General features: G+C 45.3%; 1 protein-coding gene across 1 annotated transcript; it reads right to left on the bottom strand.

Annotated features, from left to right (window-relative positions):
- Window positions 1-261: 261 nt before the first annotated feature.
- On the bottom strand, window positions 262-12,302 carry Rfesp (Rieske iron-sulfur protein). The gene is made up of 4 exons (XM_077686565.1): window positions 12,010-12,302; window positions 11,693-11,836; window positions 5,184-5,468; window positions 262-547 (listed from the first exon to the last, which is right to left on the bottom strand). Exons 1-4 carry the CDS (start codon window positions 12,218-12,220, stop codon window positions 366-368), a joined length of 822 nt encoding a protein of 273 aa, XP_077542691.1. The 5' UTR covers window positions 12,221-12,302; the 3' UTR covers window positions 262-365.
- Between the last annotated feature and the right edge of the window lie 214 nt (window positions 12,303-12,516).

Here is a 12,516-nt window from a genome sequence, read left to right as displayed (position 1 = left end):
ATCCAACCTGAGCACAGGTCTAGCTTGAGCAGCTAGTTACTCTTCGATGTTCACAGAACTAGACGCCAACGCTACTGTTGAAGCACTCTTGAAGTGCTAGAAAAATCCCTATTGAACTTTGTTTAGATCAACAAGTGTGCTGTGCAGTCTAATGACCCATTGAAGAGCTCCGCTATGGGCCATTCAAGACCGGTGCGGTTAACACGTATTGCTTGTGGTGTCTTCTGCACGATAAAACAAGGACGACAGCTCAAACAAAAGTTGAACAGTGTAGCTTTACTGGCGGAAGCCTACAGTACAGGACCACAGCTCCATGCAAATCCAGGCCAGCTGTGTGGGGAGTTTTGAGCCTACTTCTAAACCTGTTATCCGACCAGCAGCGTCGAGTCGGTGGTGAACTCGTAAGGTGGCACCTCAAGGTTGGCAGGCGCCGGCCCCTTGCGGATGCGGCCAGATGCGTCATAGTGGGACCCATGGCAGGGACAGTAGTAGCCGCCAAATTCACCCGCATTGGCGATCGGCACGCAGCCAAGGTGAGTGCACACACCTGCAACACAGGTGGTGGCACCCTTTTGAAACGTGCACACCGAGCTCTCGTAGTATGAAGAGAAAAAAAAAGCACTCAGTTTAGCGCAAATGACAAAATAACAAACACCACTATAGTGGTTCGTCATGTACGTAGACGTAGTGCTATTAATACGAGACACCTGCTAAAACCAAGGCAAGCAGACATAAGATTACACAAGCTGCGAAACAGCTAAGTTGTGCTAAAAGGTGCTGACCCTAAAAAGGATGAAGGACTTGTGCTAAAACGATGAAAGCTAGGCTGGTTGGTGTGCATGTACAAAATAGCATGCCAGTGCTTGGAACTATCTTGTCTCTCTTGTTATTTTCAGAGCTTGCGATTGTGTCAGTCATTGAGCTAAGTGCACAAGTTCAAACCATACTTTCAGTCAGTGCTTGCCCTAGTGACCGCCTTATAGCTGCACACTAGCTGTTCAATATCCCCTTGCCCTGTTCACGTGCTAGTTGTGGTGGCTAGGCGGAGACGTACTCCAGAGTGCATATGGTACGCAAGAGCCTCGCCAGACCAGGCCACCTGCCAAGGTACCCCACAGTGCTCGAGCTTGCTAATGCAGTTCCGTCTTAATATTTAATGCTTGGACAGTGCTATAAAGTGTCAAGGTAGTGTGTTGCATGTGCACATGGTGTGGGTTCATAACAAAAAGACAGCTGCTACATCTAATGCAAAGGGTGGCATTCAGGGTATGGTGAAAGAAAAATTTGACTGTTCCGTGTTGTGGTGCTTTCTGTTGCCCATTCACAAAGCACCTGCAGAACATGTAGACATGCACAGATGCTGAATCATTATGTGTAGATTTCATCTCCCGTGAAAACCTACAGGAGTTTTTGGTGCTGTCAAGTTGTGGCACAACACTTGCAAATATGCCTCCTCCTTGCTTTCCACCTGGTGGGAGGAGAGCAAAGGAGTGGGCGGGCTTTGACGGCTACCAGACTGGCTGGATGCCCCCACCCCCCCCGCATGCAATTTATTGCTCGCCCGGGTTAGATAACGTTAATTCCACTAATGCACAACTTGGCAAATCTTTCTGCCCAGTAAAACTGAAAACCAGCCCGTAAGCAGGTTGAAAAGCATTGTGGATCACAGCTGACGCCACACTTGTGCAACAAGGCTTGCTGCAGTGGACGGCCACAGCCAATATATTGAGAGCGAAAGCCTCCAATTGAAAAGCAGCCATCATGGCCAAGAATTACACCTCCAAGCTCATGCTCAGCAGCACAACGCTTCGGCCACGAAATCACAGTGGCGCTAATAAGGCAAAAGTCTATCACACCTCATTGGCAGCTGACCTTGAATGACCCCAGCGTCGACTCGAATGGTATGAAAACCCAAAGAAGGACAGAAGTGAACCAAAGCATGCGAGCCCTGTATAAGAGATGATTAATGACTACCAAAGTTACTTAATGACTGATTACCTATTTATAGTAAAGATAAGCAAAGTGGATTATGATGCATTGTTATTGATTAGTGATTGATAGCAATGATTAGAAATGTGGAATTAAAGTGTATTAAGATGAATTTGTAGCGGCCACCATCATCATCATTGGCCGCTGCCGCCAGCGTCAGCAGCGCGTGGCCTCGACACGCAGGACGAGCCACGCGCACTCCCCGACTCGCGGGGCTTCTCCTGCCACCGAATCCTCCTCTGTAAATAAATGTACGGTCAGCTGCACGACTACATCGGCGCCTACAAATTAATACAGATTAACCATTTCTGGTCCGTTGTCGGGCCCTGCCCAAAAACGCAACATAGCTGTAGCAGTCCGTTGTCAGGTTCCACCCGACCTGGGTGTTCAAGGTTAAAAATTTCGTGGTTTTTCTCACCGCAATGCGCTCGCATTCTTTGTATGCATGATGCGCCACCTCTTGAGGAATAAGTGAACCTTGTTTGTTGAAGTTTACTTCTTTTTGCACACGGGTGCAGCACAATGCTCAGCACGGGCATTCTGGATACCAGAGCATTCTCACGTGTGATCTGTTCGCCGAGAAGCATGGTTACTTTCTCATCGCGTGCATTTCACGGTGGTGCACTTAGCGAACGTGATGATGACTTAAGTGAGGTAGAGAATTACGTGCCTCCATCACATGTGCTGTTTGCATCGATAGAAAAACAAAAGGAGGCAGGAGGGAAACTGCATTTTTCTGCAAAACCTGCAGTAAAAACACTGGCCTGCACCCACAAGATAGCTTCGGGCAGTTTCACTCGCTGTTCAAATATCGGTAAAAGAGTTGCAAGCAGAATGCAAGAGAAAAAATAAATATCCTGCGAGATTTCTTTTTTTGCACTTTTTGCGTTTTTCTTCATGGCACCAGAACTGGCAAAATAGTTTCGGACCAGGACGGCCGGAAAGTGGGCAAAAGTGTCGGACCGGAAAGGGTTAAGGTGGATCAGGTTGTATCAAGATGAATCAAGTGAATGAATTATTAAGGTGGATGGTACAATAGCTTGGGTGCTGTGTCAACGGGTAGACATGTATATAAAAGCTACCCGTCTCAATAGCCAACCACGCTTTCACCTTCAAAGCATATAAACAGACTTAAGTGCTCAGAGTAATTTTTGCCATTACTGACGGCCTGCCACTGTTCATTAATTCGTCCATCTCCCATGATGCCTATTTGACAACACGAACTTTTTCCACCAATGCGTTGTTAATTCGTAACACGGTGCCCCATCAGCCTATAGTGGTGTGGTGGGGGAGAACACAGATAAGTGTACCCCATCTTTACTCCCCACACTTTTCTCTGTGATACCTGGCAAGCACTCCAACATGCCTGCAAATGGTACCCCGGGCTAAGGATGACCCCTATTCCTCCTAGCACGGTACTTGGCCTCCACAAGCACAAACAGCAGAGTAAAAAGGAATCAGAAGCAACGTAGGTGTGGCAGGCTCCCCCTTTGCATGGAAGTTTCACTCCCATTTTTGAGACTGGCTGGTTCCGCATTTTTTCTTTGACCACTTGCTCTCTCACCACCACTGAAGATTTTTTTTTTTTTTTTACTTACCAGGGGACACGATTTTTGCTGTAGCCTAGCAGAGTAATACAAGGGCTTTATGACAGTTCTTTCTCAGAACTTTGAAGGCCACCGCACTAAACAAAAGTATTTGTTTTTAGGGTGACCTCATTTACAGTACTAATACTTCGATAAGTTTTCTCATTTGAGGTTCCGGTTCAAATGAATAGCTGAAATCGGCTTTATCCAAGATGTTGCACGTAGATCGGCTGCGAGGACAAGGGAGAAGCTAAAGGACCATATTACGATGTCAAAGGGTACATTTTGCTGCAATGCTCTCATCAGTTTTGCAGAGGCTCAGTTTTATTTTTATTTCAAACCCCTCAGCAACAAAGCAGTACCGATGCCAGAAACGACTGCTTCCAATAGGGCCACGAGGGAGGCGGCGGTACCGTATCGATCTCGGCCGGAATGCAAGAGCGTGTTCTCGGATGAATAACAAAGCCTGCGTCGAACTGGTTATTTTTTTAGTATGTAGGTGCGAGTGGGGAGGATTGGTGTGGAAACAGAGGATCCTGTGAACCCATCCTATACATTGGACTACGAATGAATGACCTTGGCAACAAAGTGGTTCACAAAATTTTGTAGGGCACCACGGAAATCACCTTCTCTAAAATGTGTTTACTAATGGTATTCAGAGTGAGCGTGACAGCTTACACCTTCTGAAGAAAGCACGGGACCATAACAGGCCCTCAAGCTTAGCAATGCAACTGCTACAGAAGCCTCAAATAGTTGAAAAGACAACAACAAAACAAGAGGTTGAAACAGCTACCCTTATTTCAGCCAGTACAATTAAAGTGTTGTACGGCAGTAACGGTAATCAAATATATCCCCATAATTGCCGGATAATTTTACTGAATACATTATTACTCACTCTAATCTATTACACATTTCAATCAATTATAATTGTAAAACAATGATTTCAATATTGCATACTGAACTGGTCTTCACGCACAGGTTACAATTTTAAGAAATACCACTGATGCTAGTTACAATTTAGGTTAACAGTAACTGAGCAGAAAGAGTGCTTCCATAAAGATTAGCAACCTTGAGCCCCTAACCATACATTAACATGCAACTTTTATGAAAAGCCACAAGCTAAAAAAAATTTTCTAGTAGTTTCTAAATTTTGCCGCGTACAAAAACCTTTTGCAAGTTTTACAATGCTAATGAATATGTTCACCCAAAACTTGCCAAAAGCCAACACCATAGCTAAAGGACTCCTGGATGCAAGTATGCACAGCTTTTTCCTTTCCAGGGTGACTAGTCGGACCACATTTTCCTTGCACTTTCAGTTCATCTAGTGACTCATCTTACAACCTCACCAAGACTATATTTACGCTAGTCGTGTAAAATCATATTTCCACGACAAGCAAAAAGGCATACGAGCCATTATTTTTTTTTTGTCCGTACAAAATGTATGTTAATATATATCCAACAGTTCTGTAGGAGACACGTATTTTTACACACCACAGAACACAGAACTTGTTTAGCTCAGCAAGTAGCTCTCAGCAATGTATCAAGCACCTATTATACAGCCCCGGTACAGAGAACTCACCATAGGAGGTATTTAAAAAGGATTCGTACCTATCACGACCAGCCACTCTGGCTTCTGCGCCCGCTCGTTGTCATGCTGCGGATCGCGAAGTGAACTGGGATCCACCGCAGCCTCCCTGCTGATCTCGTCCGGCGTTCGGTGGCGCACAAACAGTGGCTTTCCCCGCCACTTGAAGGTTGCATTCTTGCCTTCCGGGATGTCGTCCAGCTTCACCTCAATTTTGGCCATAGCCAAGACATCAGCCGAGGCGCCCAGAGCCATCACGAATTTTGTAACGATTGACTTGGCGCCGTATGTGGCACCCACACCTCCAACTGCGGAAAAACACAACGGGAGGGGATCGCTTAATTGAAGGAGCTCCGAAACACGTTTTGAGCAGGGGAAGAAAACTTGTGCAATCTTCAAATTATACGGCCACAGACATCCGAGCCAAATGCTACACACCAACGTACAGCAAGGAACAGACAGATCCACCGCTAATGCTGCCCCCTCCTTGCCATCTTCCTACGTTTAAATTTGAAAACTGCCTTATTCTGTCGAGGCAAATCAGCATCGCAGCTGTCTATGCTTTTACTGGCTATAGCCGGTTCATGTAACAACCAGTAAAATTAGGCACTGCCACCATTTAAATGACACATTTATTGCTTTTACCACTTCTCTAGTAGATAATACACAGAATATTAATAAAAATGTGCAATGAGAAACTTTCTGCTTTGTCCAGGTGTGGCACTACTTGGCAAGACATGGGGGAAACGACACGAAAAGACTACAAAAGGAGTCGCCCTAATTGCAAGTGATAACCGGTGATGAACAAGACTGGAAACAAACCAACATCTATAAGCAATACATACTCCATACCAATCGGCACCAACATTTCCTCTTTTGTCCACTGAAGGCATCCTCATGTATGGCAACGACCAGTATAGCGGCAAGAAAGTGTTCAGAATTCTTCTCAGAATTGTGACGAGTCATTTCCCTTTCACTCAACATTTAAACTAAGTAAAGTGCAGCTAGCTAAGTACAGAAGAATATTAGAGGGGTTTTACAGTAAAGAAGCACAAAAGCCTTTGGATGCAGTCTCCCTTGGTCTTCACATGATTCTGCATTGTTCCCAGCCTGTAACAGTGTCCTCCCCCCGCACACTTTGTGCACAGCCCCCCGCTGTGTACCACAAGACAGCAAAGCATCAACGAGTAACGTGTGTGCGTTCTGCTTCTACACTTGATTCTTTGGAGCCATCCTGACTGAATCTGGTACCAGATCTGCTATTCTCAGCAGTAAACTACGAAGGAGCACAAAGAGAAGAAAGGTGTAAAAGCCAGCAGTAGTGGTTTTTTTTTTTTTTTATATATAGCCCCCGGTGATACTGAATGCCTTCCAAAAATTCTTCCAGGTCCAGATGTCCCCAATAATACACTTTATTACCAAGGCATCCTGAAGTTTCAATAATACCCGTTTTCTAGGCTTTTTAATGCTATGTTTGAACCAGTGCTAGCGCGGCTGTAAGCTGGGTTACCTTCTCTGAGGATTCTAATCGGGATCTCGTAGTAGATCACATGCATTTTCCTCACCCAATATTTGAGAGAAATGAAGTGAGAAGCAGTGCATGCAAGAAAAAGACAAATGCACCATAGACCACAGCTACATGAAGCTGGAAAAACCTTGCATATCAGAGCTCAGACAAGCCTTTCAAAGAAAGATAAAACATCTCGCTTGAGTGCACGGATAAACATTGAAATGTTAAGTCGCACTGATGCAGCTGTGCTGGTGCCAACAAAAAAATGCAGGGTATAGACAAATGGCTGCACTGCAGGCCTTAGTTTCATGGCTTGCATGGTTCTGGCTGATATATCACGATAATGCTCTCACCAAGAAAGAGAGAGAAAGAAAATGAAGCTTGTTGCCATGGTCAGCTAACAGGTGCAAAGCCCTAGGACCAGCTTCCCGCCTCAAGCTGCCATTAATCAATGCAGCTGTTGCAACATGCCAGCCCCTTCAGAAGTGTTGCCAAAGAGCCTGCTTGCGGTTCCCATAGGCCTTGCATTTACACTTCTCACTTGTGTTAGGCAACGAGCCCCAACGACGTCGAGTACATGCTGTCGAGAAGGCTCTGTAGTTGTTATGAAGATTGCCTTGTGAAACATCCAAACCAAAACATGTAAGTGCAAACCCATTTTCAATGCTAGGAAGTGTATGCACTTGCTACATCTGTTACCTACGCCTTAGCACCAGGAGAACATTATTTGTCTGCAGAAATGCAAAAAGGCCCTTCAATGAGCACTCAAATGATGCCATTTGAGATTCCTTTATTGCATTGCATTGTGCATGGTTACCAGCAGATAACTGCACAGTAGCACAACATTCAGCTGCAGTCATTAGAACAACTTTTTCTGCTGCTCAGGAGGAAATCCTCAAGACACAGAAAACCAATGTAAAAGAATAGTTGATGTTCATGTGAACACAGGTATAGCACAAGCATATCTTGTACAAGCAGAAGCAGCAGCAGCTTATTTGAACATAAAATTGAAAACTCAAATGATGTATAATTTTCTGCCATAAGGTGACAAAGCAGAATGCCCTGTAATTTTTGGACAGTGAAGCACCTCTGAAAGTGCTTTCACGAGGCCCTGGCTATACATGCCCATTTAGAAGATTACTCCTCCCCTAGCTTATTTAGAACATTTCTTTGGAAACAATCTTGCACTGCCAATGTAAACTATACCTGTTTTTTTTTTTTTTACTGATCTGACCCCTTTGCATTTCTGTTTTTTGCATGGTTTGGCACATGAATGATTAAAATAAGTGCTGACACTGATCTTTCAAAAATAGGCACAAAGCACACTCAACACATTTTATGTGGTGTGGCATGGCACCAGGCTGGCACTAAAGCCACAAAAATGCCCGCATTAAACTCTGTTTAGAAAGCGCTGCGGCCAAACAATGCTGGCCCCAGTGCCAGGAGGCTAACATTTCCAGGGTTGTGATATGCATGGGAAGCATGCTTAATCAGACGGTATGACCAAACCCTTACGCACAATCGCATGGCCACCCCCGTCACATTGAGTGCCCACTATAGCAGTAATGAAAGCCGTAATTGCAGTCAATATTTCCCACAAAAAATTAATTAAAATTGCACCGTAGCTCACTATAGTGCGCACGGCCACTGAGGTCTTGTGCATTGTTGCTAAAGAGAAACGTATTTGCCACCTTACAACCAGACTGGAAAATGTGAAATCGAAAAGAACACAAAAGTTAAGAATTTAATTTTTTATTTAATTTTGCCATCATTTGTAGCGAGAATTTCCAAAGGCCAGTTCCCTCAAGCTTACCTGCTTTCATAATGTGCACACAAGAGGAGACTTATCAGTATTAGGAAACAGCTAAACAAAATCTCTCCCCAACATGCTTTCATAATGATCAGGCTGTCATGACTGAGGGACAAAAACGAAGAAAAGAGGGCAGTACAAGCAATGATGAACAACTTGAAAGCATGTAACAGTGTTGTTTTACTACACCCAACGTGACAGACTGGGTGCTCTATACAGGACGCCAGCGCTTCTGCTGCTTGTTTTCTTCCCTTTTTTGTGAAAAAGTCGCACAGAACGTTCAATGAATGTTTACCAGCATGCTCAATGATCTGCAGTGATTAACATTTCTGTTGACTTAAAAAATTAAGCGCTGCACTTCTGGCTCCTCATTACCAGTGACGACAAAAACTGGCAAGTTTCCAGGTGCCTATTCACAAAAATGACGTCAGACAGTCACATTTTTGTGAATGACGCCTGCAAATAGACTCGACAGCACTTCAGAGTTACTTGAAACGTCAGCTTTGGCTGATTGATGGATGGGATCACAGAAATGGTGTATGCACGTGCTTGTTCAGTGTTTGGAGTACAATCAGCAAAATCGGTACACTTAAAAGAAAAGGGGGGGAAGGACAACGGCAATGTATGTATTGCTATGACAAAACGTACGCTATGCACAATCATAATAATTACTGTACAGGGGGAATACAAAGAAGTACACGCATAGGGGCGCACAGCCTTCGATACAAGCTGCCCTATCTGGCTGTAGGATTTAGAAGCTACCCCGCCGCGGTGGCTCAGTGGCTAAGGCGTGCTGCTGAGCACGAGGTCGCGGGTTCGATTCCCGGCCGCGGCGGCCGCTTTTCTGATGGAGGCGAAAAGCAAAAACGCCCGTGTGTACGAGATTTCAGCGCACGTTAAAGATCCCCAGGTGGTCAAAATTAATCCGGAGCCCTCCACTACGGCGCGCCTCATCGCCTGCGTTGCGTCGGCGCGTTAAACCCTACAATCAATCAAATCATTTAGAAGCTCTGCGCATGTGCGGGTTTCTCTGGGTGTTTGAGAATACAGCCTACTACTAAACCCTGTGACTGTTCCATGGAATAATGCCGCATGTTTACTTAGTAGCACCACTTACCATTGTTGCACCACCATGGGAGTCCGCTACGTGGGTCACGTCAGACGTACCTCTTGTTTTCACAAGTTTCATTTATATTGAATGGAGAGAAAAAAGGACAAACCATAGCCTTGCCCTTGCACTTCCTATTCAGCTTTTGAATAAACGAGATTCATTGGTAATGGTGAGCCAGTCTTATCTAGTACCGTAAACAAAATAGACCCTGTCAGGTACGAAAGGTATGACCCCCAACTCGCTTCTTGCTCAGCTGCGCAGTGGTGTTGATATCTGCAACTGAAGACCTATACAGCGCCACTTCACAGAACAGGCATCCGATCTAATGGGAAACCACACTCTTCAAGGAGTACTGACACGAAATTTTCATGTTAGGCTTTTTTTCACTGTTATGAGAGCCTACCATCTCACTAATCATAGAATGGCACATTAGATGAGCGATCGCAGCATAAATACTTGTTTACAGCTTCGTTTATTCGCGTCAGTTTCGGTTTTGATGACAGGAGGGTGCACCTGACACCCCTGTTTCCATCCCACTACGGCCAGTCTGGAAGTGCATGCGTCAATACGGCCGTGGTCGCACGTACCCGGGTGGCACGACGTCAGTCCTAAAACGGTGACGTGACGCACAAGGCAAAGCAGCGCTTGCCAACAGCAGCCAGTGGTTTAGCTACGTCACGGAAGCCCTCACATCGGCAGTTTGGAGCGAGGAGCAGATGGCACCATGCTGATGTCGATGCCAAAAGGGTATCCATTCTGACCTTTTTGCGGCATGCAAAGATTGAAAGTGATTTAAAATGTTATCCTGAACGGCTATGGTTGAAACTTCGTGGGCGTTATCTCCATATACAAAGAAAGCTTTTTACATCGTTATATCAGCTTAGAAATTTTGTGTCAGTACTCCATTAAATGTGGGTGACCAGTACAGTCAAAAGCTTTATGACAGTAAACACGGGAGCGTGTGCCGCTCCGTACCTGCAGAGCACTCTGGTGAGAGGCTGCATACTTTCCTAGTTCGTACGTTTAGCGGGCACACTCCCTGAAAAAAAAAATGTGCTGGATAGCACGACTGTCTGCTGTTGTAGTTCTGTCACAGCATGTGGAAATATCAGCACGTGAGGATAGAGCACTGTGTATCCCCCAATCAGGCAGCAAAAAACAATTGCTTGAAAATGGTAACTGTTTTTTGCTGTGATAAAAAGCGCCCGATCTGCATGGGTTTTCTTGGCAATCGTTTCTAGATAACGTGACGTAACTACCGCAGAAGACAACCCTGCGATCAAGCGCTATCACGGAGTGGGTCCACTGAACATAGAAACTGTGAGAGTGCACCAGCCCATCACTAGGCCACTCTGCATGTAGTGAGTGGCACATGATCCCGTGTTCACTGTCATAAATCTTTTTACTGTACATATGCAGAGCTGTCGAATCTGGCAGCCAGATGACGCCACATGTATTTGAAGCTGTGCACTCCATTCATACTTTTTGGTATCCCTTCTGTGCCCCCCTAAACACACTGGAGGGATATTCTAGGTTTAAGGAGAAGTACTGTTGTGTAGTTAGGCCAGCGCCCTTACTAGTTCCCTTTGTCTAGAAAGTAGTGCTGCGAAAGGAAACTTTTAAATTACGCCTACTCACCTCAACTCTCTCTCTCACCTCAACTCAACTCTCAACATCAGCAATTTGCATATATCCTTTCGTTACAGTGATTGACGACCGCGGCCTTTGAACGCTCGTAGGGGTGCTCTAGGATCACTATTCATTTTTTACTTGCTAACGAAACGCTACCACAACCCCACGTGCCGGATAACAAGACACGTAAAAGCTGAACCTTAAAGGAAGCAAGACGAAGGGTTCAGGGCGCAAGCAAAATAATTTCGGAAACATGTGGAACTTAAAGTCAGGAACAGTGAACACGCGACAGCGCGTGTGTCCCCAAACTTGTTCAGCACTGCACGTTTCTGAATGCGCCAACACCCCCCCCCCCTCCCCCCCCACTCCTCACATTCAGAAATAAAGCCGATTTTCATGAGGTTTTGAACGAATATAAGGCAAAAAAAAAATTGTCGCAAAGTTGAGACGACACAGATTGCGGCCTTACCTCCGAGAATTAGGTAGGTCTGCATCTTGCTAGACACCTCGCTATCCCGTGACGACTTTGTGGGATCCGCGTTCGATTTCCTCCTGTACTCAGAAAAATCTGGCACCCTGATGTCAGTGTGAGCCATTCGCACCTGGGGCCCGGCTGTAAGGGAGTGAAGAAAACCGGGAGACATACAGCAAGAGATCAGCGTTCCATATCAAGGTCATGACAGCAGCGTTTACCCAAGACCGAAACTCAAGTAAATATGCTGCAAGTGACGCGGTATATCCAATGCTGCGTTAATTAAAGGCGAAAGTAGACACTAACTGACCCACCTGTGAAGCTTCCAGAGCAAGCAAGCAGTTCCTTCGTTGGCAAAGACTTTGCAAGGGCATAGTGCGATAGGTTGGCAGGCGGTGGCGGCACGTTGTCTGCTTTTTTCAGCTCAATAACGGGACTTACTGGTTGAACTTGCGATGCTACAGCTTTAGACGAAGCCTTAACATAATTAGCAAGACTACCCGCGCGTCCTTTAACGCAGATCATCTTTTTTAAATAATCAGAAACCGGCCACTGTTCTGAATGACCCACGAGCCAGTACACCGGAAGAGGCACCGCGGATCGAAATATTCCGGAAGAAGTAAGGTGTTAGAGTCTTGCGCCACCTTGGCGTCACCGCACAGTCTTCTACAATCGAAAATAGTTTTAATTAAGCCATTCTACACAAAAAATAAAATAAAAATATAATGTTATTATTTGTGACGCAAATAAATTAGTTAAAACTAAACCTATAGTTGCTTTTGTTTTGTTCGCACACATAACGGGAGTTTGAACTGGCTCAT

This window comes from Haemaphysalis longicornis, unplaced genomic scaffold (assembly GCF_048455015.1).
Source record: "Haemaphysalis longicornis isolate Haplotype H1 unplaced genomic scaffold, Haemaphysalis longicornis Haplotype H1 scaffold_1, whole genome shotgun sequence".
Lineage (NCBI taxonomy): Eukaryota > Metazoa > Arthropoda > Arachnida > Ixodida > Ixodidae > Haemaphysalis > Haemaphysalis longicornis.
Note: the sequence above shows the minus strand (reverse complement) of the source record. Positions and strands in the feature narration are given on the sequence as shown.

What these genes read in the sequence shown, in the direction of transcription:
- Rfesp (XM_077686565.1), bottom strand. Translation starts at nt 12,220, where the DNA reads ATGATCTGCGTTAAAGGACGCGCGGGTAGTCTTGCTAATTATGTTAAG. An exon ending in TTGCTCTGGAAGCTTCACAG is followed by an intron (nt 11,837 to 12,009) that starts GTGGGTCAGTTA and finishes ACTCCCTTACAG; the next exon opens with CCGGGCCCCAGGTGCGAATG. An exon ending in AGAGTGGCTGGTCGTGATAG is followed by an intron (nt 548 to 5,183) that starts GTACGAATCCTT and finishes CCTGTGTTGCAG; the next exon opens with GTGTGTGCACTCACCTTGGC.